General features: G+C 39.0%; 2 protein-coding genes across 16 annotated transcripts in view; one reads left to right on the top strand and one right to left on the bottom strand.

Moving 5' to 3' along the window:
- Positions 1 to 23644, bottom strand: part of LOC139747147 (protein sel-1 homolog 1-like) — a 45619-nt gene extending 21975 nt beyond the window's left edge. Inside the window, exons 1-7 of one of the 2 annotated variants that reach the window (XM_071659093.1) lie at positions 23505 to 23644; positions 16118 to 16209; positions 14190 to 14436; positions 12138 to 12361; positions 10506 to 10701; positions 4854 to 5008; positions 1498 to 1623 (exon numbers count right to left, since the gene is read on the bottom strand). In XM_071659093.1, coding sequence (XP_071515194.1) covers positions 1498 to 1623; positions 4854 to 5008; positions 10506 to 10701; positions 12138 to 12361; positions 14190 to 14436; positions 16118 to 16198 — 1029 coding nt within the window. In that variant the 5' untranslated portion in view covers positions 16199 to 16209; positions 23505 to 23644. The remainder of the gene's footprint in view (positions 1 to 1497; positions 1624 to 4853; positions 5009 to 10505; positions 10702 to 12137; positions 12362 to 14189; positions 14437 to 16117; positions 16210 to 23504) is intronic. The other variant, XM_071659096.1, reaches the window with a different exon arrangement.
- A 472-nt stretch (positions 23645 to 24116) lies between these two features.
- LOC139747144 (heterogeneous nuclear ribonucleoprotein U-like protein 1) overlaps positions 24117 to 27135 on the top strand; it is a 128737-nt gene continuing 125718 nt past the window's right edge. For 9 of the 14 annotated variants that reach the window (XM_071659083.1, XM_071659082.1, XM_071659080.1 and 6 more), the window contains exon 1: positions 24117 to 24368. In XM_071659083.1, coding sequence (XP_071515184.1) covers positions 24230 to 24368 — 139 coding nt within the window. In that variant the 5' untranslated portion in view covers positions 24117 to 24229. Of the gene's footprint in view, positions 24369 to 24404; positions 24539 to 27135 lie in introns of those variants that run through there. The other 5 variants (XM_071659086.1, XM_071659084.1, XM_071659081.1 and 2 more) reach the window with 3 other exon arrangements.

Below are 27135 nucleotides of genomic sequence, written 5' to 3'. Positions count from 1 at the left end.
GAATTTCACACCCTCAATCCTCATCTGAGTGATGAGAAGAGAAAATTCTTTCATAATCCCACATGGTTGGTTTCTTGGGGTTCAAACGGTAGGATGGAGAGACAGCCTTCCACCTCACTGATGACTGGGCCAAGACTGGAGCAAGAACATTGGATAATGCATACTGTTGCTCTCACTCTGATCATGGTCCGCTCAAAATATCTTTTGAATGACCATTGCTTGTGCACGATTGGAGCAAGAGTGAACCATAAGCGATACTCCCTCATTGAAATACATGTAATGATATTTAAGTGGAGCGAGAGCGAACTGTGAGTGGACTGGGAGTGGAGCTATAGTGTACATCAGGCCTTAACCTACCTTCATCTTCTTGTATATGAAATTTGTCATATTAATGCAAGATCTCTGGGGGTGAATATTTACATACTTCTCCATTATAAAAAAAAGTTAGATAGCAAGAGATGTGCATATGAGATCTGAAGTAGTTTGGACATATTAACAAGATGACTAAGATGGCATATATAACAGAAGAGGAGGGAACAAGAGCGGGATACTAAGGAGGAGGTGGAAAAACAGAGTGGAAGATGCTTTGAGGGCCTGAACATGCAGGAAGGTGTGAAGTGTGCAAGGGAAAGAAAGAAGTGGGGAAATGTGATATACAGGGAATGAGATGCTATCAGTGGGCTGAATAAGGGCATATGGAGCAGCCTGGCTGTGGTTAAGGGGCTCTGGTTTAGGTCTATTAAATATAACAGCCAGATATTGGATGTGAGTAAAGGAGACCATTGCTTTATCTATTTCTGACATCTTTCTGGGAGTACATGGCAAATGGTTAGGCCCCAAGCAGTCCTAACTAGGACCAGCCAACATGTTAAACAAGATTGAAACATTCTAAACTATCTTTCCGTTTTGCCAAACACAATTCTGTGATCAGTCCACCACAGACATATATGACCTCTGCCTAACAGTATCACAAATAATTGACCAGATGATGCCACTATTTGAAAAGACGACAGATTCAGAGTATGCTTAACATGCTTGAGGCCCAGTGGCACAGCCTAAAGCGTGGGAGATAACGATTTCATCAATGGATGGTGACTGTCAACTGGAGGGGAGTCCTGAGAAGCAGCAACAAATTGTGTTAAGCTGTGAGACATTATGCAATGCTAGGCCCTGCAGTCACTTAAGTTTCCAAATACCAGAAATCTCTCAGAAAAAAAGTTACTAAAACATCCAATGGCTGCTGGTTTAGAGATTTTACTGTGCTATTTCAAAAGAACATTCATCCACACATCTCAGTACCATTTCTTTATACTTTATATACTCTGAAATACTTTTTATTTTTATCAACTGGCTTAAATTTCAACTATACAGTTTATATTATCAATATATAATGTTCTTATTCTCTACCTGTCAGGACCTGTCCAGATGAGAACTGAATTCTTAAGAATCTTAAGATATTAGGCTATTTCTTATAATTATTCCTTTATCATTCCTTACCTTGCCAAGAAATGCCATAGCATTAGCATTCCCTGCTTCTGCAGCTTGGACAAAATAATTGAGAGCACGCTGATGGTCTTGTTCCACTCCTCGCCCTCCTTGGTAGTGCAACTGTCCTAGCCCAACCTGAAATAACAAACAAAAAAAATTGACAAAAGTAAGCAATGAAATAAGAAGAAAAACTCTCTCTCTCTCTCCAGGGTAATGTTTTGCAAGCCTTGAGAAAATCTGTAAGATCCTTCAGGTTAGAGGCTATTTCTCACATTTGTGAAGAGTCACCAGGAACCTAAGAGGGCTGGAAATCCTCCCCTGCTTTTTTTTTTTTTTTTTTTTCCAAAAGAAGGAACAGAGAAGGGAGCCAAGTGAGGATCTTCCCTCTAAGGCTCAGTCCTCTGTTCTTGATGCTATCTCGCTAATGCAGGAAATGGCGAATATGTATGAAAAAAGTAAAAACTGGAGAGAATGATTTCCAGCCCCTTGCTCCCACCCATTTTAGTCACCTTCTACGACATGCAAGGAATACATGGAAAAGATTAACAAAGAGGGTATACATGTCAGAGGTGGTGGGAACAAGGAGAGCCGGGAGACCAAACTGGACGTGGAAGGATGGATTGAAAAAGATTTTGAGCGATTGGGGCAGGAACATACTGGAACAAGAGAGGCATGAAAGGAATAGAGTGAACTGGAACGATGTGCTATACTAGGGTTGAAGTGCTGTCAATGGACGGACTGAACCAAGACATGTGAAATGTCTGGGTTAAAGCATGGAAAGGTCTGTGGAGCCCGGATGTGGATAAGGAGCTGTGGTTTTGGTGCATTACACATGACAGCTAGAGACCAAGTGTGAACGAACGTGGCCTTTTTTTGTCTGTTTTCCTGTTGCTACCTCGCTGAAGCAGGAGGTAGCGAGCCTGTTTCCTGTGGGGCAGAGTAGCATCATGAATGGATGAAGGCAAGCAAGTATGAATATGTACATGTGTATATATATGTATATGTCTGTGTATGTGAATGCATATGCTGATATGTAAAAGTATGTATATGTGTGTGCATGGGCATTTATGTATATATATGAGTGGATGGGCCATTCTTCGCCTGTTTTCTGGACAATATGTATTATTAAATTTTAGGGAGAATAAAAAGATGTTTTGGAAGGAGGTAAATAAAGTGCGTAAGAGAACAAATGGGAACATCGGTGAAGGGGGCTAATGGGGAGGTAATAACAAGTAATGGTGAAGTGAGAGGGAGATGTAGTGAGTATTATGAAGGTTTGTTGAATGTGTTTGACAATAGAGTGGCAGATATGGGGTGTTTTGGTCAAGGTGGTGTGCAAAGTAAGAGGGTCAGGGAGAATGGTTAGGTAAACAGAGAAGAGGCAGTGAAAGTGCGTAAGATGAAAGCAGGCAAGGTGGCAGGTTTGGATGGTATTGCATTGGAATATATTAAAAAAGGGGTGACTGTTGTTGACTGGTTGGTGAGGATATTCAATGTATGTATGGTTCATAGTGAAGTGCCTGAGGATTGGCAGAATGCATGCATAGTGCCACTGTACAAAGGCAAAGGGGATAAAGGTGAGTGTTCAAATTACAGAGGTATATGTTTGTTGAGTATTCCTGGGAAATTATATGGGAGGGTATTAACTGAGAGGGGTAAAGGCACGTACAGAGCATGAGATTGGGGAAGAGCACTGTGGTTTCAGAAGTGGTAGAGGATGTGTGGATCAGGTGTTTGCTTTGAAGAATGTATGTGAGAAATACTTAGAAAAGCAAATGGATTTGTATGTAGCATTTATGGATCTGGGGAAGGCATATGATAAGAGTTGATAGAGATGCTCTGTGGAAGGTATTAAAAGTATATGGTGTGGGAGGTAAGTTGCTAGAAGCAGTGAAAAGTTCTTATCGAGGATGTAAGGCATGTGTACAAATAGGAAGAGAGGAAAGTGATTGGTTCCCAGTGAATGTCGGTTTGCGGCAGAGGAGTGTGATGTCTCCATGGTTGTTTAATTTGTTTATGGATGGGGTTGTTAGAGAGGTGAATGCAAGAGTTTTGGAGAGAGGGGCAAGTGTGCAGTCTGATGTGGATGAGAGGGCTTGGGAAGCGAGTCAGCTGTTGTTCGCTGATGATACAGCTCTGGGGGCTGATTCAGGTGAGAAACTGCAGAAATTGGTGACTGAGTTCAGTAAAGTGTGTGAAAGAAGAAAGTTTGAATGGAGAAAAACCAGAGGAAGTGAAGTGTTTTAGATATCTGGGAGTGGATTTAGCTGCAGATGGAACCATGGAAGCGGTAATGAGTCACAGGGTAGGGGAGGGGGCGAAGGTTCTGGGAGCACTGAAGAATGTGTGGAAGGTGAGAATGTTATCTCGGAGAGTAAAACTGGGTATGTTGTAGGAATAGTGGTTCCAACAATGTTGTATGGTTGCGAGGCATGGGCTGTAGATAGGGTTGTGCAGAGAAGAGTGGATGTGTTGGAAATGAAATGTTTGCAGGCAATATGTGGTGTGAGGTGGTTTGATCGAGTAAGTAATGAATAGGTAAGAGAGGTGAGTGGTAATAAAAAAAAGTGTGGTTGAGAGAGCAGAGGAGGGTGCATTGAAATGGTTTGGTCATATGGAGAGAATGAGTGAGGAAAGACTGACAAAGAGGATATATGTATCAGAGGTGGAGGGAACGAGGAGAAATGGGAGATCAAAGTGGAGGTGGAAGGATAATGTGAAAAAGACTTTGAGCAATCAGGGCCTGAACACACTGGAGGGTGAAAGGCGTGCAAGGAATAGAGTAAATTGGAACGATGTGGTATACTGGGTCGATGTGCTACCAATGGATTGAACCAGGGCATGTGAAGCATCTGGGGTAAACCATGAAAAGGTTTGTGGAGCCTGGATGTGGAAAGGGAGTTGTAGTTTCGGTGCATTACACATGACTGCTATAGACTGAGTGTGAATGAATGTGGCCTTTGTTGTCTTTTCCTAGGGCTACCTTGTGTGCGCGCAGTGGAAGAAGATGCCATTTCATGTGTGGCAGGGTGGCAACGGGAACAGATGAAGGCAGAAAGTATGAATATGTACATGTGTATATATGTATATGTCTGTGTATGTATATGAATGTATACAGTGAAATGTATAGGTATGTATATGTGCGTGTATGGGCGTTAATGTATATACATGTGTATGTTGGTGGGTTGGGCCATTCTTTCATCTGTTTCCTTGCACTACCTTGCTAATGCGGGAGACAATGACCAATATAATGATAAAAAAAATATATGCAAAGCTTTTGTAAGTGTACAGCTCTGATAAATCAGTGCAGTGTATGGAGAAAAATATAAAAACAAACATATTATCAGGTTCACATATTTACTAACCTGAGCTTGTACATCCCCCTTCTCAGCAAGGAACTGGTAGTACTGTATTAGGTCATCATCAAGAAGTGCAGATGATGATCCAGGATTGTCCACCTCATCCAGCAGGCGGACTCGCTGTACTGCTCGGTTGCCTGTCAGTGATACTTCATCTGCCACTGAAAGCAAATATAAAACTTACATGAATATTCATAAAACCATATTTCTGCACCTATATATAAAGCAGAAAGAGTTCTAGCGAAGAGGAAGAAAGTATATGCAGCATTTAGAGATATGAACTAGGCACAGGATAAGCTGAATAAGAAGACTCTCTGAGAAATTCTCACAATCTGTCAAAAGTTTTTCCAAAGCAAATTGTGTATTTGTGAGGAAGTACTATAAGCAAATGGTAGAAATATATCTGAAAGTACATCAGAATTGTAAGAAAACATTGATGTTAGCCTGTTCCAGATGGGGTGTTGTATGAGAAGAAAGTGAACTAGGTTGAGAAATCATGATGAAAGAAAATGGAAGCAACCATAGTTTTTTATTTATATGATCCTAAGCTGTTAGCTGAAACAGAGGGATAGTTGGATGTTATGGTGGGCCACTTGTTTTCCAAAAAAATGGAATGTTGCACTGTATTATCAGATTGGATGGAGAAGACCATGGAGTCATGGACAAGATTAACTTATTGTTAGTAAAGTTCTGAAAGTATGGTAGTGGGAAAGAAGGCAAAGCTGAGAGTGGAAAAAGTTAATGTATATTGTGAGAAAGAGGCTTGAAAAAAGAAGACTTGTCCCAGCTTAGGTGGAAGGGTGTGAAAGCTATATTCTTTAACATCAAGATTGGTTAAAATAAGAGCAGCAAGGGGCAACTTAGATACCCTTGTATATTTAGAATTAGAGGGGCAGATAAAAAATAATATGAAAAGAATATCTTATGAGGAAATCAATAAAAGGATGAATGGATAAACGTTTTTTGGATGGTATGGTCATGCAGAAGGTTTGGGGATGATAAGACACTCAAGAAATCATGTACACATGAAGCTTCAGATACAGGAAAGGAAAGCCAAAGATATTGTTATCTGGTGTAAGTTAGTGATTTGGGAGATGTATTGGAGAAATGGGGAGGAGGTGATAATGAGTAAGGAGCAGGGGATTAAAAAAAGGGCAAACAGTAGGTAGGGAGCACGTGCATCAGCAACTTCAGGTTGAAAAAAAAATGTTTAGGAAGGGGGTTAATAGTGAGTGAAAAAAACAAAAAAACAAATGGGGAAGTAATGACAGGCAGAAAGGAGGTGGACAGGAGTTAGAGGGAGTATTTTGAAGGACTGTTGAACATGTTTCAAGGTAAAATGGCAGATTTGGAATGTTATGGATGTGCAGACATGTGAATTGAAAGATTCATGGCAAGTGGGTTTGGTGAAAAGAGAAGAGTTGGTAAAAGCCCTGTGTAACACGAAGTGCGGCAAAATGGCTGGAGTACATAGGATTGTAGTTGAATGTATTAAGAAAGGTGGGTGACAGTGTTGTTGATTGGTTAATTAGGATTTTGAATGTATGTATGATGCACAGTGAGGTGTCTGAGGATTCAGAGAATGTCTACATAGTGTTATTGTATGGGGGCCAAAGTGAATATTCAAATCACTGAGGTATAAGTTTGAGCATATCTTTTCCTTGTTCCCTCCACTTCTGACTGGGAAAGGTTAGAGCATATATATCTTCCCAACATGGAAATGAGAAAAATAAGACTTAATTACCACATTCCAGTTTCTAAACTGGTCAGACAATGCTGAACTAGAGCAGTTCTTTGACATGCAAAGAAAAAGCAAGATGAGATCATAACAAGAAAAGTGCATTTTGAAAAATGGAAAATTTTATCTCTCCAAGGTAAGAGTTCAGGAGGCATAAGATTTTCTCGAGGATATTCTCAAGGAAAATCATGGTTAAGATCTTCCATCCATGAGTGCTTTCAGTAAGGAAGTGCTAGCCTTGACCAACCTTTTTCCTCCACTTGACCACTGCAGGGGTAGCTTGCTCATCTCAGGATTGCCTTCAGACAGAGATCATGAAATGGATAATGTTTTCTTTCCAGCTTATTTTCATCTGTTCAAAAGGTAACTGTACAACATAGCAATAATATATTTTGCCAGCTGATATACTGTAAACATTTTCATAATTAACTTCTGTCTCTTATTGTAAAAGTTCCTATCACAATACCACTCATTATTTGGCTTGAGAGCACTAATTTATTAATATGCTTCTTAAATTCAAGAATTTCATTTACAATGACTCCTAAGTCTTTGACATCTCAATTGTTCTTTATCTCTTTCCCTGTGGGTTCTCAGCAAGAAGGCACCACTATACTATTAGTTGTTCAAATTTTCCTTACTGAATTTCAACACATTAGTTTTTGCTCACCTGTAGACATAAAAGTATCTCTGTAGCTTCTCATTCATTTTCTGTGCTCACTACATTATCCATTTTCGTGCTATCCTACAGCATTGAATATATTTTCCCTTGTATCCTCATCTATGTCTGAACCCATGATAACAAAAGGCACTGAAATTAGTACTATTTCTTTTGGTACACCTGAAAGTATGTCTTTTTCTTTGGAATGTTTCTATTTGCCATTACTCTGACTTTTCTGTTGGTTAGAGAACCTGAAGCTAATTTCCTAATTTTCCTCATATACTGAATCTTCTACTTTCCCTAATAACACTCCTCAGCTTACTTTGTCAAATGCTTTCGGAAAATCTATATCTATAATGTCTTTCTTGACCATCTTTCATATATTTCAATCATATGAGATGTTTGCAGAAGTAATCTCTGTTGTTTTAACATCAGTTTAGCTCCACTCTAGTGTACTAGTCTCATGAATGTCATTTTAACATCAGTTTAGCTCCACTCTAGTGTACTAGTCTCATGAATGTCATTTTGCATACGTCAACAAAACTAGATCGGTCAATGTTCTGCCTCAAAAACACTGTAAGGGGTTCAGTATAGTTGATACATAAGAAACTTGCCAGAAAAGGTGTAAAGTAGTATTTTTATAATACCAGTTATAAATACAGCATGGGCTATAGATAGGGTTGTGCGGAGGAGGGTGGATGTGTTGGAAATGAGATGTTTGAGGACAATATGTGGTGTGAGGTGGTTTGATTGAGTAAGTAATGTAAGGGTAAGAGAGATGTGTGGTAATAAAAAGAATGTGGTTAAGAGAGCAAAAGAGGGTGTATTAAAATGGTTTGGTCACATGGAGAGAATGAGTGAGGAAAGATTGACAAAGAGGATATATGTGTCAGAGGTGGAGGGAACGAGAAGTGGGAGACCAAATTGGAGGGGAAGGATGGATTGTAAAAGATTTTGAGCAATTGGGGCCTAAACATGCAGGAGGGTGAAAGGTGTGCAAGGAATAGAGTGAATTGGAAGGATGTGGTATACCGAGGTTGATGTGCTGTCAATGGATTGAACCAGGGAATGTGAAGCGTCTGGGGTAAACCATGGAAAGTTTTGTGGGGCCTGGATGTGGAAGGGGAGCTGTGGTTTCAGTGCATTGTACATGACAGCTAGAGACTGAGTGTGAACGAATGAGGCCTATGTTGTCTTTTCCTAGCACTACCTCATGCACGTGCAGGGGGAAGGGGGATGTCATTTCATGTGTGGTGGGGTGGTGATGGGAATGAATAACAGCAGCAAATATGAATTATGTACATGTGTGTATATGTATATGTCTGTGTATGTGTATATATATGTATACGTTGAAATATTATTATTATTTTGCTTTGTCGCTGTCTCCCACGTTAGCGAGGTAGTGCAAGGAAACAGACGATAGAATGGCCCAACCCACCCACATACACATGTATATACATACACGTCCACAAACACAAATGTACATACCTATACATCTCAACATATACATATATATATACACACAGACATATACATATATACACATGTACATAATTCATAGTCTGCCTTTATTCATTCCCATCGCCACCTCGCCACACATGAAATAACAACCCCCTCCCCCATCATGTCTGCGAGGTAGCACTAGGAAAAGACAACAAAGGCCACATTCGTTAACCCTCAGTCTCTAGCTGTCATGTAATAACGTCGAATTTTTTTTTTTTTTTTTGTCTCCAGTGCTTGCGAGGTAGCGCAAGGAAACAGACGAAAGAAATGGCCCAACCCACCCCCATACACATGTATATACATACGTCCACACACGCAAATATACATACCTACACAGCTTTCCATGGTTTACCCTAGACGCTTCACATGCCCTCATTCAATCCACTGACAGCACGTCAACCCCGGTATACCACATCGATCCAATTCACTCTATTCCTTGCCCTCCTTTCACCCTCCTGCATGTTCAGGCCCCGATCACACAAAATCTTTTTCACTCCATCTTTCCACCTCCAATTTGGTCTCCCACTTCTCCTCGTTCCCTCCACCTCCGACACATATCCTCTTTCAATATATCAATCTTTCCTCACTCATTCTCTCCATGTGCCCAAACCATTTCAAAACACCCTTTTCTGCACTCTCAACCACGCTCTTTTTATTTCCACACATCTCTCTTACCCTTACGTTACTTACTCGATCAAACCACCTCACACCACACAGTGTCCTCAAACATCTCATTTCCAGCACATCCATCCTCCTGCGCACAACTGCGCCTCGCAACCATACAACATTGTTGGAACCACTATTCCTTCAAACATACCCATTTTTGCTTTCCGAGATAATGTTCTCGACTTCCACACATTCTTCAAGGCCCCCAGAATTTTCGCCCCCTCCCCCACCCTATGATCCACTTCCGCTTCCATGGTTCCATCCGCTGCCAGATCCACTCCCAGATATCTAAAACACTTTACTTCCTCCAGTTTTTCTCCATTCAAACTTACCTCCCAACTGACTTGACCCTCAACCCTACTGTACCTAATAACCTTGCTCTTATTCACATTTACTCTTAACTTTCTTCTTTCACACACTTTACCAAACTCAGTCACCAGCTTCTGCAGTTTCTCACATGAATCGAAATGTATAGGTATGTATATGTGCATGTGTGGACGTGTATGTATATACATGTGTATGTGGATGGGTTGGGCCATTCTTTCGTCTGTTTCCTTGCGCTACCTCGCTAACGCGGGAGACAGTGACAAAGTATAATAAATAAACATAAATAAGAATGAAGGAAATAAGTGACAAAACTGAATGTAGACAGTTTATGTTCTAAAAGACAAGTTTTTCACTTCCTCCAAAATTCTTAAATGTTTTCTCTTGTCTTTTCTTTTTAAACATCATAATCCTTTCTGTGTTTTAAAAAAGGCCTGAACACGATGTGGACTTTTGTCCATGAGTGGAGCCTCCAACATAAAAAAAAATTACAGCTGTTAAAAATGGTGCATGATAGTAGAGTTCATGAGGTAAGGCCCTATAAGTGTCAAATTCCAGTCCTGTTCTGTAAAAATAGATAATTACAAGACTTACAACTACTGATGAGAGGTCATTTCTCATAAAAACTGTGACATCATTAAAAATAATTATAAACTTTCCATATAATTTGTCTTTTTCATGCACATGTCCTTGTTTACCTGAAATACTTAAAGAAGACTTTTGTGTAGATACAAATAAGTACAGAGAATATTATATCTGTCATCAGTACCTGTGTGGGAAACTTTCCTATAGTATGTGAGTGCTGTTTCGCAACTGGATGCTACGCTGATGCCTGCCCAGTACCTGTAAGCTAAGGCCATCTGTGCCAACTGACTGCCCCCAAGAGCACCAAAAGTGTAATGTACCAGTGCTTTTGCCTGACTGGAGTTCTTCCCGATGCCTGTTGCATACATGAAGCCCAGACCCTGTGTGAAAATAATTCTAATTAATATCATAGTATCATACAATGCAACTATACATGTAAATATGGTACACAAAGAATACTGGATGCAGAAGAGAGAGTCAAACTTGATTCACATTGGAAAAAAGTTATATCTGAAGTATAAAGTCATATCAAGTAAAGCATAGGTGGCCTTAGGGCTGTCAGAGCCGAGGGCAACAAAGTCAATTGGGGCATATGAAAGGCTTAATTTTGATGATCACTAAGCAAGACAAATATTCTCAGTTTCATAAATAACAGATATAAATTCAAATACAAAGAATAAAATAAATTAGGGGGCCCCTAAAATGTGGCAGTTGCCTGTTATGTCCTTCTCGAAGGTCAACACTGAGAATTAATTTCTGCAGTCACTTGCATCCTTGTAAAATGACACCTTTACCAAGCAAAACAGCTGCTCTTTAATCCTCTTATTAGGGTTCAACACTTCAATGAATGACCTAAAGTTATTGAAGCAACAGCAACAAACAGGTAATCTTTTGTTTTAGTACTTTCAAGTACACAATTTTAGGTGTGAAGTGTTTTGAAAAAACATTTCTTGAGTTGAAAGTACCTTATGATTTAACAGCAGCATTGTTTTATCCATAATTGTTTGGACCATTCCCCTATTCACTTTGGGCCCAAACTTTTGTTTACTTCATATTCCACTGCAAGTCTTGGTTTTCACTCACTCTCAACACTTGAGAGTTAATGTGTTGGAAATGAAATGGTACGGTATGGTGCGCAGAGGGTTGGTTAAATAATACTAGGATAAGAAAGAAGTGTGGCAATAAGCTTGACTGAGGAGTGTGCTGAAATGGTTTGGACATATGGACAGAATGAGTAAGAAGCTGAGAAGAAGGAGGCATATATAAAAAATGGAGGGTACAAGGAGAAGGAAGAGACCAACTTGGAGATGGAGGGATAGAGTGAAAAAGATTAGGAGTGCTTAGGGCCTGAACATGGAGGAGGGTGCAAAGCAGGCACAGGAAAGGGTGAGCTGGAGTGATGCTGTACACAGGGGGGTAATGTATTGTCAATGGACTGGATCAGAGAGTATGCAATGGCCATAGGAAACCACGGAAAGGTCTGTGGAACCTGGTTGTGGATAGGGGGCTGCTGTTTCACTGCATCACACATGAAAGCCAGAGAAGGGATGTGGGTGAATGAGACCTTTTCTTCTTTTGTTCATTTGTTCCTGGCACTACCTCATTAACAAGGGAAATGGTGAATGAGTATAAAAGGAAAAGTATACATGCACATATATCAGTGGAAGCATTACACACATCAGATAAAGAATGGATGTGAGAATATGTGGCCTTTATGTGATCCTGGCACAGCCTCACTAACACAGGAAATGGTGATTAAGCATGAAAAAGAATCAATGAGCATCAAGGTTATAATCTACAAATGGCAAATATATACCATTTGAGCATCAGCATTTCCCTTCAAGGCCAGGTCTTCAAAAATTTCAGCTGCCTCTGTAATATTTGGCTGAAGATGCTTGCCGAGAAGGCGTGCCCATGCTATTTTCTGTCTAGCTTCTGTGTGGTTCAACTCTGCTGCTGACTGGAGTAAGGTGTATGCCTGTCCTTCATCTTGCTTTGTTTGATTTAAAATACTTACTGCAGCTTCATACAACTCATTAGCTGAAAGACAAAAATACATGAAACTTAATAATACAGTTATGTCCTACAGATACAGTGATGCAGAGTATATACATGAAATGAGCATATTTCTATAACTCTTACCAAAAAGTAATCAAAATTTCTTTTAACAGCCAACATCTTAAATTCTTATGGTATTTCAACTTTGGGATGGAATTCCACCTAGTAAGTTGCGCACTATTCTAATTTATTTTTTTCTACTTTTCCAAAAGAGGGAACGGAGAAGGGGGCTAAGTGAGGATATTCCCTGTAAGTTGGAGTCCTCTGTTCTTAACGCTACCTTACTAATGTGGGAAATGGTGAATATGTATGAAAAAAAGAATTTTTTAGTAAACAAACAAGGCTGTGGGAACTTTGTTTACACTGATTACTCCTGTCAACAAAAATTCTATTTGAGAAAAGTAAGAGAATAAAGAAATGAGAGAATAATAAAGTAGAAGTTGGTGGAATAAGTGCAAACAGCAACTGACATGAGTGACAGGACACTGGGAGATTTTTTTATTGTGTAGATTAGTAATGGCCATTTCAATCATCACCTCCATGTCACCCTTACAAAATGAAAGAAATAACTAATTGTTTCATATCATCTTACTGGTTAGCAATCAAACTCATTAAGCTGTATGACAGAATGAAACATGTACAAATTATTGCCCATGATCTTTCTTTCCTGGACCCATGTATTACCTCAGTGTCAGTCTTGTTACCCCAGTGTCAACAGCCAATTAGTAAGAATCCAAAATTAGCATCAAAGGTTAAATGTAACTAGCATCTTAGATGGCTTATGTAAAACAGCTTTTACAAAAAGAAAAGCAGAGTTTCAAAACAACTGAACTGAAACTTTCCCATTAATATCAAATTCTTGTAAACTCCAATAATCTAAATCTAATAAAAAAATCATGCAACAACAACAGTCCAACCGTAAAAAAGGTATCTTAACAGGAAACTCAGCGCTTTCAATGAAAAGCATCCAGTTGGAGTTGTCAGAAGGAAATACATACAGAAACTGAAATGTAAAGCTGCACAGAGTAAAAAAAAAGTCCAATAAATGGGTGAAATCACTAAGTAGCACAACTGAGCTAGTTTTATGCTTTCGGCACAGGAAAAGTTCAACTATCAATGCTAAGATGCAGGCCCTATATTCCCTTCAAGCTGAATCCAAGGCATTAGGGTAGAAAGAATACAATCTACATATCTCCTACAAGTTGTATAAGGTGACTGAGTGCTAAAGAAGCAGGAGCCTGGAAGTCCTACTCTCCTGTATCACTTTCCAAATGAGGGAACAGAGGAATGAGCCAAATGAGGATATTTTCTCAAAAGTTCATATAAAAGTTCATATAAAATTGCTAAATATGTGCTGCAACTGTGAATATAACTAATATCTACTCAAAAGATAATCCATATGATAATATTCAAACAAAATATAATCAATAAGTCAGATTATAGTTTCATTAAATATCAGAAAACTTCCTAATATACTCAGCACTGTAGAATGAGCCTGTCTGAGATGTGATATGATATATGGATAAATACCTATATACCAGGTACAGAAAGGTTGGAATACTGGTATTTTTCAGCTTGGAACATTTAAATGATTTTTCAGTCCAATTGATATACAGGACAAGTTGTCTTTCTCCAAGTGTGTCACTCAATAACAGTACATGATAGGATATCAAAACTGTTATTGTTTGGATCAACATTTTCAGTTTACAATGATATCAACTGCACCACACTGGACACGAATTTACATTGTTGAGACAAATCATCAGGCAACATAACAATGGGTGTTTGTAAAACCAAAAAAAAATCTCACCTCTAATTTCATCTGCAGACAATTCTTGGTTTGGTTTTGACTGGTCCTTAGTATCATCATCATCATCATCATCATTATCATCATCATCCTCATCTTCATTATCATTGCTTGGGGCTTCTGTGCTTTCAACTTCACCTTCTGTCCCATACTCCGATTTACCTGGTGTCTCATCTTCACTTACGTCAGCAACATCTTGGATGGAGTTGGGCTCTGTTTCGCTTTCATCTGTCTCCTGTATAGAGTGCTCCTGGTAAAATAACAAATTTTTTCATTTCTCATATCACACTCAAAATTTCCAAATTATTCCCATTAAAGTCATCTGCAAATCATATGAATGAATATTGTGTAAGTACTTATGGAACCAAAAACTATGGATTACTACCTGACCATGAGTCTAAAATGCTTATCTGGACTCAAACCAGAGAGGTATACAGGTAAGGAGTAAATGAATGTGATAAAATATTATAAAGAAGGAGAGAGAAGCCTTCAACTGCCAATGAGATGTAGGTTTTGAAAACTGAAAATTCATTTCTCTCTGAGGCTGTCTGACAGGAGTTATTCCCAGGGGATATATGTTAAACCTTCCTACCCTCATGATTCAGTAAGGATGCATCAGCACAATCAATCTTTGGGAAAGATCCAAAGGTATTCAAAGTAAAATGACTCATATTTTGGTTCTGCACCCAGCCGACTGACATTTCCAATCAGTTGCTTGGAGATCATAATTCATTGATCACAGATATCAACCCAAGGCAGTTACAGAGGGTAAAGAGAAAAAGTTTTTCAAAAAGGAAGGGATTGCATGACAGGGTGATACATTATTGAAAAAAAATTCTTTTTTCAAAACCTACATTTCTTTCCTCCGTGGGCTGTCCTACAATCATGACATTATACCTACATGAAGAAGGATAGTCAGAGTGAATGACTGAGTCCCTAGATTTGTACTGCACAAGAACCTGATGGTTATTCTGCACATTTTAGCATGAAAATATCCAAAAATATAAAGCCATTCAGAGAGGATATATCTAGGCTTCCTTCAACAGACATCTACAATCTTAAAAATGTTCACAAAAAATTATAAATTTTGACTTACAATTAACAATCTATCAGTCTGTTTATATCAAAATTAATGTCCCTTGAAACTTTAATCCCTCCACTGTTATCTTATAACTTACATCTGACTCTAAAACAGTACTCCTATATATCTTGCATTCCACAGTAATGTTGCAATGTCAGTTTTCACATGTGCAAAGTGTCTTCTCCACTATGTGACCATGGGTCAACATAGTATGGCCAATCCTCAATAAGAACTGTTTTATAATAGTGATTCCTGGTGGAAGATGATGGTCAGACATTAATACCTTTCTTTATCTTCTTTCTTTTTCTTTCATACTATTCGCCATTTCCCGCATAAGCGAGGTAGCGTTAAGAACAGAGGACTGGGCCTTAGAGGAAATATCCTCACCTGGCCCCCTTCTCTGTTCCTTCTTTTGGAAAAAAAAAAAAAAAAGTCCCATCAAGCTTGCACATAAAATCACTGCAAAGTAAAATTCTCATTATCAGTAAATATGAGTGTAACTTTCTTCAGAGGCTGACACCTTCAAAAAGGCAGGTCCAGTATTCCATCCTTCATATGTTTGGAGGCTTCAGGCAAGGCTGGGTGAAGGGGTTGGAATTACTATCCATGGCCACGTATAAGACTTTGGTGACTATTCATAGAGTGCTACACTGTCACTTCACATGCCTAAGTTATGTGAACTAAGACAGCAACAGCTGGTCACAGGAATGAGCACTAGTACCCTCACAAATGCCTAATTTTGAAACAATAAATTTGAGACATTAGAATGTATCATGGGAAAAAATGTAATGTTGTGCCTTAATGTGTGACTTATCCTCTTAATAAGCTGCCAATTTACAGCAATACAAACCAGATCCTCCACAGCCAATGTCAATGCTGCACATGCCACTACAGTCAGCAGTATCAGTTGGCATACTCGTAGTCGTATCATCTTACCACAATCTGGAAGAGAAAGAATTCTGATGACCAACATAATAAACCTGGGTTTTGCAAAATTACTGAAAAGAGAGTGAAGGTTCATTAGAAGGGAAGGAGATACCAGGGAGCCCCTAAATGCAATATATCTCAAATGGGTCATTTCCCCATGATAAACTGGTGTGAAATAAGAGTGCTGGATGTGAGCCTGACTAGGGATTCACATATCCATGCTGAGGAGAGATGCCAAGTATGATATGCTTACAAGTCTAGTTTTAATTCTTTAACAAACAATAAATCAATAAATAAAGAAAACAATCAAGATCAACCCTTTCATTGTGCTGAGCCAAATTTTCTATTTTAGACCTTAGTGTGTTCTAAATTTCCGGCTGACATATTACTCATCATCTTATCCACAGATGATGCTACCAACCTCAAAAGTAGCTGAAAAAATATTCAATGGAACACAGTTACTTATAAACTATCAAAGAATACGTGGGTTTATAGTGGGAGGCTACATCTATGCGGTAAAATAAAAAATTCTTGTGTCAACTGTCCATATATACGGTAATTTTTTCAGTTATATAAGTAATGTTCTGTCTGTGTAAATGACAAGCTCATACATAAGTAATACACATAGAATGTGGAAAATACATAAAATCTGTAAAAAATACAGGTTATGTATGTGATATATAAAGGATCTGCAAAATCACATCTGGTAAAATACCATATAATGCGCATTGTGTTCTTGTGTAAGCAGATTGAAATCACGCCTAGAAAATACAATAATCATTGTCCTTTTCTTTCATACCTGTTTGCCACTTCCTAGATTCATAAGGTAGTGCCAGAAGCAAATGAAGAAATGGAATCAGTTGCTCATATCCACTCTCTAGCTTTATCATACTTGATCGCCTTTTCCTGCGGTCACCAAGGTAGCACCAGGAAACAAAGAACGGCCCATCCACTCACATACACATATCTATGCATAAACGCCCTTACACGTACATATACATACATATACATGTCAACATATATACATATACCCATACACGGACATATACATATATAATTTTTCTTTTCTTTTTCTTTCAAAATATTCACCATTTCCAGCATTAGCGAGGTAGCGTTAAGAACAGAGGATTGGGCCTTTGAGGGAATATCCTCACCTGGCCCCCTTCTCTGTCCCTTCTTTTGGAAAATTAAAAAACGAGAGGGGGAGGATTTCCAGCCCCACGCTCCCTCCCCTTTCTGTAGCCTTCTACGACTCGCAGGGAATACGTGGGAAGTTTTCTTTCTCTTCTATCCCCTGGGATATGCATATATATATATATATATATATATATATATATATATATATATATATATATATATATATATATATCTTCTGTTTCCCATTTTAGAAAGTTAAAAATACGAGGGGAGGATTTCTGGCCCCCCCGCTCCCGTCCCCTCTAGTCGCCTTCTACGACACGCGAGGAATGCGTGGGAAGTATTCTTTCACTCCTATCCCCAGGGAGGTAAAAAAAAAAAAAAAAAAAAAAAAAAAAAAAAAAATATATATATATATATATATATATATATATATATATAAAATATATATATATATATTTATATATATATATATAAATACATATACATACGCACATATACACATACACACACACACACATATATATATATATATATATATATATATATATATATATATATATGAAAAATGTAAGAAATAATTTAGAAAACTGAAACTTCTAGCTTGAAATGAAAAATGAATGTCACATAATGGTTCAACCTCTGGCTATGGAAAAGGGAAATGTATAATTTATTTACACAAACGTCAATAGTAGTTTTCATCAATTTAACCACTGTATCATACTGCCTGGTCCACTTCTCTTATCATGAAACAGGAATATTGGCTTATGATGTTTCTCAATTGTCTTCATTACACAAAGTACAACCATACCTTGGATACATGAGGGTACGTAGTTGGTCATCCGCCATAATAAAGCCTTGACAGACCAAAAATTTATCTGGACCTCAACTTTTCCAGTACATTTATGAAAAACACCTTTTTGCTTTCCATCTCTATCACTTTGAAAAAAAAACTCCCTTTGTTCACATTACACTTTGTTCACATTACAATGAAAGAATAAGCTTCAATGTCAAAGCTACATTTTTTTTCCAATTTCACTATTTTCTTGTCAGAGCACCATGTATGAAAACTATCACTCCAGTAACACAACTATAAACATTTACTTCCCCTTTAAAAAAGTTCTGGGGAAGTCTGTCTCGATACACTGCGGGTCACTCTACCACCTGGCGAGGTTTGTCTTGCAATGGTTCTTGATTCACAAACGTAGTAGCATCACTGTGGACTGAATGCCAGCAACCCTGCTAGCACGAGAGGCTACTTGATCGCCGTTTTCCGCGTTAGCGAGGCAGCGCCAGGATGGGGGGATGGTATTCCATGTGTGGCGGGGTGGCGGTGGGAATGGATGGAGGCAGACAGTGTGAATTGTGTGCATGGGTATATACGTATGTGTCTCTGTGGGTATATATATGTGTACATTGAGATGTATAGGTATGTATATTTGCGTGTGTGGACGTGTATGTATATACATGTGTATGGGGGTGGGTTGGGCCATTTCTTTCGTCCGTTTCCTTGCGCTACCTCGCAAACGCGGGAGACAGCGACAAAGCAAAATAATATATATATATATATATATATATACTTGTACATATTCCACAGTAATGTTGCGATGTCAGTTTTCACATGTGCAAAGTGTCTTCACTAAGTGACCATGGGTCAACATAGTATGGCCAATCCTCATCCATTCCTGACATCAACCCACCCCACAGGAAACAGCAATGCTACACACCACTTCAGTGAGGTAGCATCAGGAAATCAGAAAGAAAAAGGCCACAATTGTTCACACTCAGTCTCTAGATGTCATGTGTACTGCACCAAAATCACAGCTCCCTATCCACATCCAGGCTCCACAGACCTTTCCATGGTTCACCCAGTCGTTTCACATGCCGTGGTTCAGTCTATTGACAGCATCGTTCCAATTCACTCTATTCCTTGCAAACCTCTCACCCTCCTGATGTTCGGGCCCCAATTGCTCAAAATCTTTTTCACTCCATCCTTCCACCTCCAATTTGGTCTCATGCTTCTCCTTGTTCCCTCCACCTCTGTCACATATATCATCTTTATCAACCTTTCCCCACTCATTCTCTCTCTATGTCCAAACAATTTCAATACACCCTCTTCTGCTCTCTTAACTATACTATTATTACCACACATCTCTCTAACCCTTTCATTACTTAATCAAACCATTCCACACAATACTTTCTCGTAAAACATTTCATTTCCTACACATCCACCCTCCTCTGTACAACCCAATCTATAGCCCATGCCTCACAACCATATAATATTGTTGGAACTACTATTCCTTCAAACATACCCATTTTTGCTCTCTGAGATAATGTTCTCTCTTTCCACACATTCTTCACTGCCCCCAGAACCTTCTTCCCTTCCCCCACCTTGTGACTCACTTCTTCCATGGTTCCATTCACTGCCAAGTCTACTCGCAGATATCTAAAACACATCACTTCCTCCAATTTTTCTCCATTTAAACTTACACCTCAACTATCTTGTCCCTCAACCCTGCTGAATCTAATAACCTTGCTGTTATTCACATTTACTTTCAGTTTCCTGCTTTCAAACACTTTTCCAAACTCAGTCACCAACTTCTGCAGTTTCTCACTCAAATCAGCCACCAGTGCTGTATCATCAGCAAACAACAACTGGCTCAATTCCCAAGCCCTCTCATCCCCAATATATTGCATACTCGCTCCTCTCTCCAAAACTCTTGCATTTACCTCCCTAACCACCCCATCCATAAACAAATTAAACAACCATGGGGACATGACACACCCCTGCCATAGACCAACCTTCATCTTTGATAAAAAATTTTCACTGCTCCAAGTAGCTTACCTCCCACACCATATACTCTTAAGACATTCCACAGAGCATCTCTATCAACCCAATCAAACGCCATCTCCAGATCCATAAATACTACATACAAATCCATCTATTTTTCTAAGTATTTCTCACACATTCTACAAAGCAAACACCTGATCCACACATCCTCTACCACTTCTGAAGCCACACTGTTCCTCCACAATCTGATGCTCTGTGCCTGCCTTCACCCTCTCAATCAATACCCTCCCATACAACTTTCCAGTAATACTCAACAAACTTATGCCTCCATAGTTTGAGCACTCACCTTTATCCACTTTGCCTTTGTGCATTGGTACTCTTCATGCATTTCACCAATCCTAATGCACTTCACCATCCATACAATGAATATTCTTACCAATCAATCAACAACACAGTCACCCCCTTTCTTAATAAATTCAACTGCAACACCATCCAAACCCACTGCCTTGCCAGATTTCATCTTCTGCAAGGCTTTCACCACCTTGTCTCTCTTAAACCATTCTCCCTGGCCCTCTCACTTTGCACACCACCCCAACCAAAACACCCTACATCTGCCACTCTATCATCAAACACATTCAACAAACCTCCAAAATACTCACTCCATCTCTTTCTCACTTCATCACTACCTGTTATCATTTCCCCCCTTCACTGATGTTCCCATCTGTACTATAGTCACATGCCCGTTATTTACCTCCCTCCATAACATCTTTATTCTCCCTAAAGTTTAATGATACTCTCTCACCCCAACTCTCATTTGTCTTCCTTTTCAACCCTTGCACCTTCCTCTTGATGTCCTGCCACTTTCTTTTATGCATCTCCTAGTCATTTGCACTTCTTCCTTGTAAATATTGTCAAAATGTCTTTTTTCTCTTTCACTAAAAACTTTACTTCTTAATTCCACCACTCACTACCCTTTCAAATCTGCCCACTTCTCATCTTTCTCATGCAACATGCATCTTTTGCACATGCCATCACTGCTTCCCTAAATATATCCTATTCCCCTCATGTCATCTGCTCTCACCTTTTGCCATTCTACACTCAATCTCTCCTGGTATTTCCACATACAAGTCGCCTTTCCAAACTCACTTACTCTCACCACTCTTGTCTTCCCAACATTTTCTCTTCTTTTTTGAAAACCTCTACAAATGTTCACCTTCGCCTCCTTAAGACAGTGATCAGATATCCCACCAGCTGCCCCTCTCAGCACATTAACATCCATGAGTCTGTCTTTTACATGCCTAATAATTAACATGTAATCTAATACTGCCCTTTGACCATCTCTCCAACTCACATACATTTACATATAAATCTCTTTTTAAACCAGGTATTCCCAATCACCAATCTTTTTTCAGCATACAAATCCACAAGCTCTTCTTCATTCTAGCTATCAAGTATAGATAAAGAGGATCTGTGCTGCCATCCAGGATACACAGTAAACCCCTTATGCCCTGTCACATCAATATAGAGAAGTATGTATAAGACAGACAGAGAAGAGAATATCTAAACCTTACACGATGTTACTGAACCACACAAGATGCTACTGAGCCAAAGCAGACAAAACCAACATAACAGATATACAGTACATAAAATGGCATACGTAACACTATTACACAAGGGGGATCCAAGTTAATGCCAAAATATCATAGCTCAGTCACACAATAACTAAACTACTTGGATTTGAAAGAGAAACATATCATATGGCATCTATTCAGCAATACAAATCAAAGCTAGCACTGATCAGCATCTTGGAAAGTATGTAAAAAATAACTACTAATTTACTAAATCATGCTGACATACTAGTACCTGGTACTCGGATTACTAACTGGGAATCGATATAATGTCTATCTGAAGATTTATGCTGAAATTGGAGGGAAATGGTACAAGGGGGTAGGTTGGAGCAAAATTATTTTCATCTCTGAGGATGAAAATATAGTTGGGGGTAAGAAATCAGAATGGGTAAATGTGGATAGTAATTGGCCAGGATCTGTTCTTGGTCCTCAATCTTCCCAATATCAGTAAATAATGCATCAGCAGTTGTCAAATATAAATATGTCTGCTGATGATATGAAAATGTGTAGGATATCATGAGAGGTGGGTGAGCTCTCGTGGGAGGATATAATGAAACTGTGTCGAACGTCCAGCTAGATGTTAATGAAATTCAATGCAGAGAAGCATATGACTATGTGCTTGGGAAGGGGAAATCAGGAAGTGTCATATCTTGCGATGGACAGTGGCAAGAGAAAACTGAAAATAGTAGATACAGAGAAAGACTTAAATGTGTATATCTCTGAGGATTCTCAATATGTATTCAGTGCAAGAAATATATACAGGTTAAAACTACAGCAACTATGAAGAAATTAAGAAACAGCTCACAGTGTAAAGTATGTATAATTAGGTATACCTTGCCTATGCAATGTCCTATACAGAGACAGCACTTCAGGTGTGGTTGGTTCATTTGGCAGAAAAAATATATTTTGAAAGAGTAGAGAAAAAAGCAATCCAGACCATGACTGGATTACAACAACTAGAATATGAGGAGAGGTTAAAAAAAAGACAGGAAATTCATTCAAAGTTCTCAAAATGATGAAAGGCAAGAGTGGAATAAATAAAGGAGAGCTTTTTGATCATTTCGATATCAAATAAGAAAACAAACACAGGATACTGAAGCAAAAGGCAATTATTTGTAAAATAAAAATTTCTCCTTGCAATAAGTTTTAAAATGTTTGAATATCTGAAAGGAGCATATCGTACAGGCTGACACCATAAAAATATTTAATGGAATATCAAAAACGGAATAAAGGTGTGGATACAAGTACAACCTACATCATGAATCTAAAAACCTGAGCTTATAAATTGCAGGTGCAAGATTACCTATATTCAAGATTATTTACTACAAGTGTCATACATTTTTCATCGGTCACCTAGGTGAATGCTGTCACAACAGGCAACATTGACAAAGTCTCCATTATCTGGTATCTACTGTTTCTGTCCACTCTTCTACAGGAAAATATAATAGTGTAAAAATGGAAGGTACCGGCATGATACAGTTTGACCCCCCAGGTGTCGACATATCGGCAGAATAATTAATGTTCATTCTAACGTCGTCTGTTGAAGGCAATTCATTACACGGCTAAGCATATTTTGTAAGTGACTACAGAAGCCTCCAATAAATAATGTCAGAACTGAAGCAATTTTGTTTCACATCTCAAGAATTGCCTCAGGTCTGCGGAGAACATGACTTTTATCTCACACTTCATCATCTGGAGCTTATATGCATCAACATTACGATCACCTGACTTGCAGGTTGTGTATGTGAGCTTACCAGCGTAGGTTACATTATTTCTTAAGGGCAGGATTTACTTTAAGTTGGTACTTGGTCCACGTAATGTTTTCCTTCAGCTGAGCGGATGTCAAACTTAGGTAGAAGTCGCTACGTCACTGGACTAGCAACTCCTGCTAAATTAATAATTGTAGGTAAATAGCTCACTAAAACGTAGGTATGAAGGAGAAAATCTATGAAACAAATCAAGCAACATTCAGGCGCAAGCGAAATTTATGAATAACAGCTTTCAGAATAAAACAATATGGCTCGCATATTTCTAGCAAAAGTGATGAGTACAGGGTGGACAGGAAACTCGCATCTGCTAAATATTAAAATAAATTTGATGAAGCTATTTCTTCTCACAGAACATACATTTTTTTAAGTTACATGGTACTTTTCCCGATTATCGAATAGAATATTCTTTTGATCTTCTATTATCAATTCTCCTCTTAATGATAAAGATCAAAGGGAGATTATATGAGATGGCTTGGGTTATATTGGCCAATCAGAATATACTTGACAAAATTTTGCCCAATGGACCAATGAGAACGCGCCTTGTCCAGTTTCCTCCGCAAGCGACCAATGACCGAGCAACATTCAACCCACGCCGAGTTGGTGCTCAGACGCCATATTGCATGTTTGTGTGGAAGAAGTGTTGCGCGGGAAACCACACATAAGGTTAAAGATTTCCCTACCTGGAACATTTTTAAGTGTCGTTCTTCGTCATGAGTGATAGTATGGACCCGAGTAAGCTGAAGGTGGCGGAATTACGGGCAGAGTTGCAGTCGCGCGGCCTGGACACTAAAGGAAATAAGCCGGTGTTGGTGGAACGGCTGAAGGAGGCCCTGGAAGCTGAAGCTTCAGGTTGGTACTATTTGGGCGGGTCCATTGTATAAGTCGGCTTGTTGTTACATAACTGGGAAAGCTTGTGTTCAGTGCCTGTCTTTGTGTGCATCAAAGTTTGGGGGGCAAAAGTATCCGTTGGGAGTGAATGCGTCTGCAACCGAGAGCTCCAGTGGACGAAATGGCGGGAAGTGAGTTGAGGGATCGAGAACAAGATTATAGGAAACTGCATAAGGTCTTTCTTAACTCATACAAACTGCTTCAGTGTGCAGTCAGTCAGTCGTAATGAATGTATTTAGCCTGTGTGGAAAGCTTTACCCGACGGTCAGGGTTCAATATATTGTTTATTTCAATTGTGTCTTGTGTTTGCATGGGTGTTTTTTTTCTCTATTTGCATACAGTTGTGTGCCTATGGAGTGATTATATTGGCGTCTTAATTTTAAGTAATTTTTTTTTATATTGGCTTCTTTGTTTATGGTGATGTGTCAGACATTCTACTGGTTTTTTTTTTTTTTGACCAAATTCCCACGTTCTGTTGTCCAAGGTTTGGACTCGGGCACGCGGTGGCGTTATAGTGTATTATAGAAGGACGCGCGTTGTTTAGGGTATAGATATTGACGGTTAAGGTAATTCTGGACTCATTGCACACTTCATGGTAGATAATGGCTGATATCTAAGGTATTTGTTTATTTTTTATTTTGCTTTGTCGCTGTCTCCTGCGTTAGCGAGGTAGCGCAAGGAAACAGACGAAAGAATGGCCCAACCCACTTCCATACACATGTATATACATACACGTCCCCACACGCAAATATACATAAAATTTAAGGTGTAATATGCATTAAATCAGTTTTTTTTTTCCTCCAAATGGGCTGGGTTTTGTACCTCGAGAACCTGCTGAAAGAAGGGTTAGGTCCTAGTTTACGAACACCACTTTTTTTAGAATGTAGAAATTAATTTGATGTATATTAATGAATCCATTCTATGTGTAGGTGATCAGAGGTGGCGTCTTAAGTGTAGCTCTTGTAACTTGATGTTTTAATATTACGTAAAAATGGGCAGGGTTTTAATAGAGGGAGCTTTGGGATGGGGTTGGGGAAGGGAGGAATATGACCACTAAACCTTGTAAGTGAAATAGTAAACAAACAATTGGTGATTCTGATAGCGTTCTGACATCATATTCCATTGTTCTTGTGGCATGTGTCAGAACGTTAGAAACAGTGACCGCTGCCCAGACAGCCGATCAGAAACTAACATTAAACATTCACCTTATGAATTTTGGGGTATTTCATGGATTTTGGTTTATATGTCAACACATGAAGCGAATGATGTACTGATTCCAGAAAATTTGCATGTGGGTTGTTGAAATACTTGTATATCAATGATGCATTCTTGTGAATGGTGCTGAGTGTTGGTAATATGTTGGTTGAGTTCAGATGTTTTCTGACATTCAGAGTTGGAATGAAAGCTTATGAAATCAAGCCCACACAGAGTCAGATTCTTGTATCATTTTAGACATCTAGACTCGATGTTTACATTTCCAACAAAGAAACATGGCCGAGATGGAACTCAAATTTTCTCATTTAAGAATAATTTTAAGACTTTACAAATGCAGTCTTTAAATGTTAAAAGTTTGTATTATTTGATTTCCACATGTTATGCTTCTACTATGCTATCTGTATCTCTGATGGTCGTTCTCTTTGGGAACTCCGGCTGTGGGGTGACCACAGCAGAAGTCCTCATAACTGTTGAACTTCCTTTCCTTGTCGTGCTTCACTTTTAACAGGACACTGTTAGTGTTTGTACCAACTACTACTACTACCTAGTGTTCCAACTTAACCATTCCTACCTGATGCTCACACCCAAATGTTTCTACCTATTACTACTACATAATACCCATCTAATGCTCTTACCTAGTTCTAACATTTTGCCTGATGGCAGGGCTAACACAAGGTGCTCACTGGGGGGAAATCTAGAATTATGAAAAATGAGTAATGTTAGTTGATTATCAAGTGTTGTGTGACAAGGAGAGATTGTATAGTTGTGGATATTAGGCCAGCAGTCCACATGTGAGAGACAAAAAGAAAAGGCATTTGCCCAGGTTAGAGGAGCTTATCTTTAAAACTGAAGTAATGGCTCTGTGCAGTTATCACTAACCCTCCTAATAACCAGATTGGTAGTACCAGTAATATATATTCTAGGTTGGTGGCTGTCTACCAACTACTAACTTCCAAAGTATATCATTTATAGTTTTTTCTGTACTTCCTTGCCGTTTCTACATTCCTGGGGTAGTGGCAGGAAAGAAACGAAGAAAGGCCACATGTACTCAGCATTTTTTTAGCATTCATGTTATACATCAAAGCCATTGCTCTCAAACCACATCCAGCCCCCACAGACCTTTTCCTGATTTGACACGAACACTTAACATGCCCAGGTTCAGCTCAGTGACAGCACATCAACCCCAGTGTACCTTCACTCTGTCCCATGCATGTTCACCATCCTGCATGTTCAAGCCCAATTGCTCAAAATCTTTTCATTACTAGCATCAAAATCCATCAACTGGAGCAGAAGGGATGCCATTGAAGTAATGTCAGTGCAATGGAAATAATGGCGATAGAATTCTATTTCATACACATTTGTTCAGATTTGTATATATTTTTAACTTCATATTGCAAGGGATTCTCTGGGTATAGACAAGCTAGGTTCCAGGACAGTGTCTGTGTCAAACTAGGAAAAGGTTTGTGGGGGCTGGATGTGGTTTAAGAGCAATAGTTTTGGTGTATAACAAGAA

This window comes from Panulirus ornatus, chromosome 67, assembly GCF_036320965.1.
Source record: "Panulirus ornatus isolate Po-2019 chromosome 67, ASM3632096v1, whole genome shotgun sequence".
In the NCBI taxonomy this organism is placed as follows: domain Eukaryota; kingdom Metazoa; phylum Arthropoda; class Malacostraca; order Decapoda; family Palinuridae; genus Panulirus; species Panulirus ornatus.
Note: the sequence above shows the minus strand (reverse complement) of the source record. Positions and strands in the feature narration are given on the sequence as shown.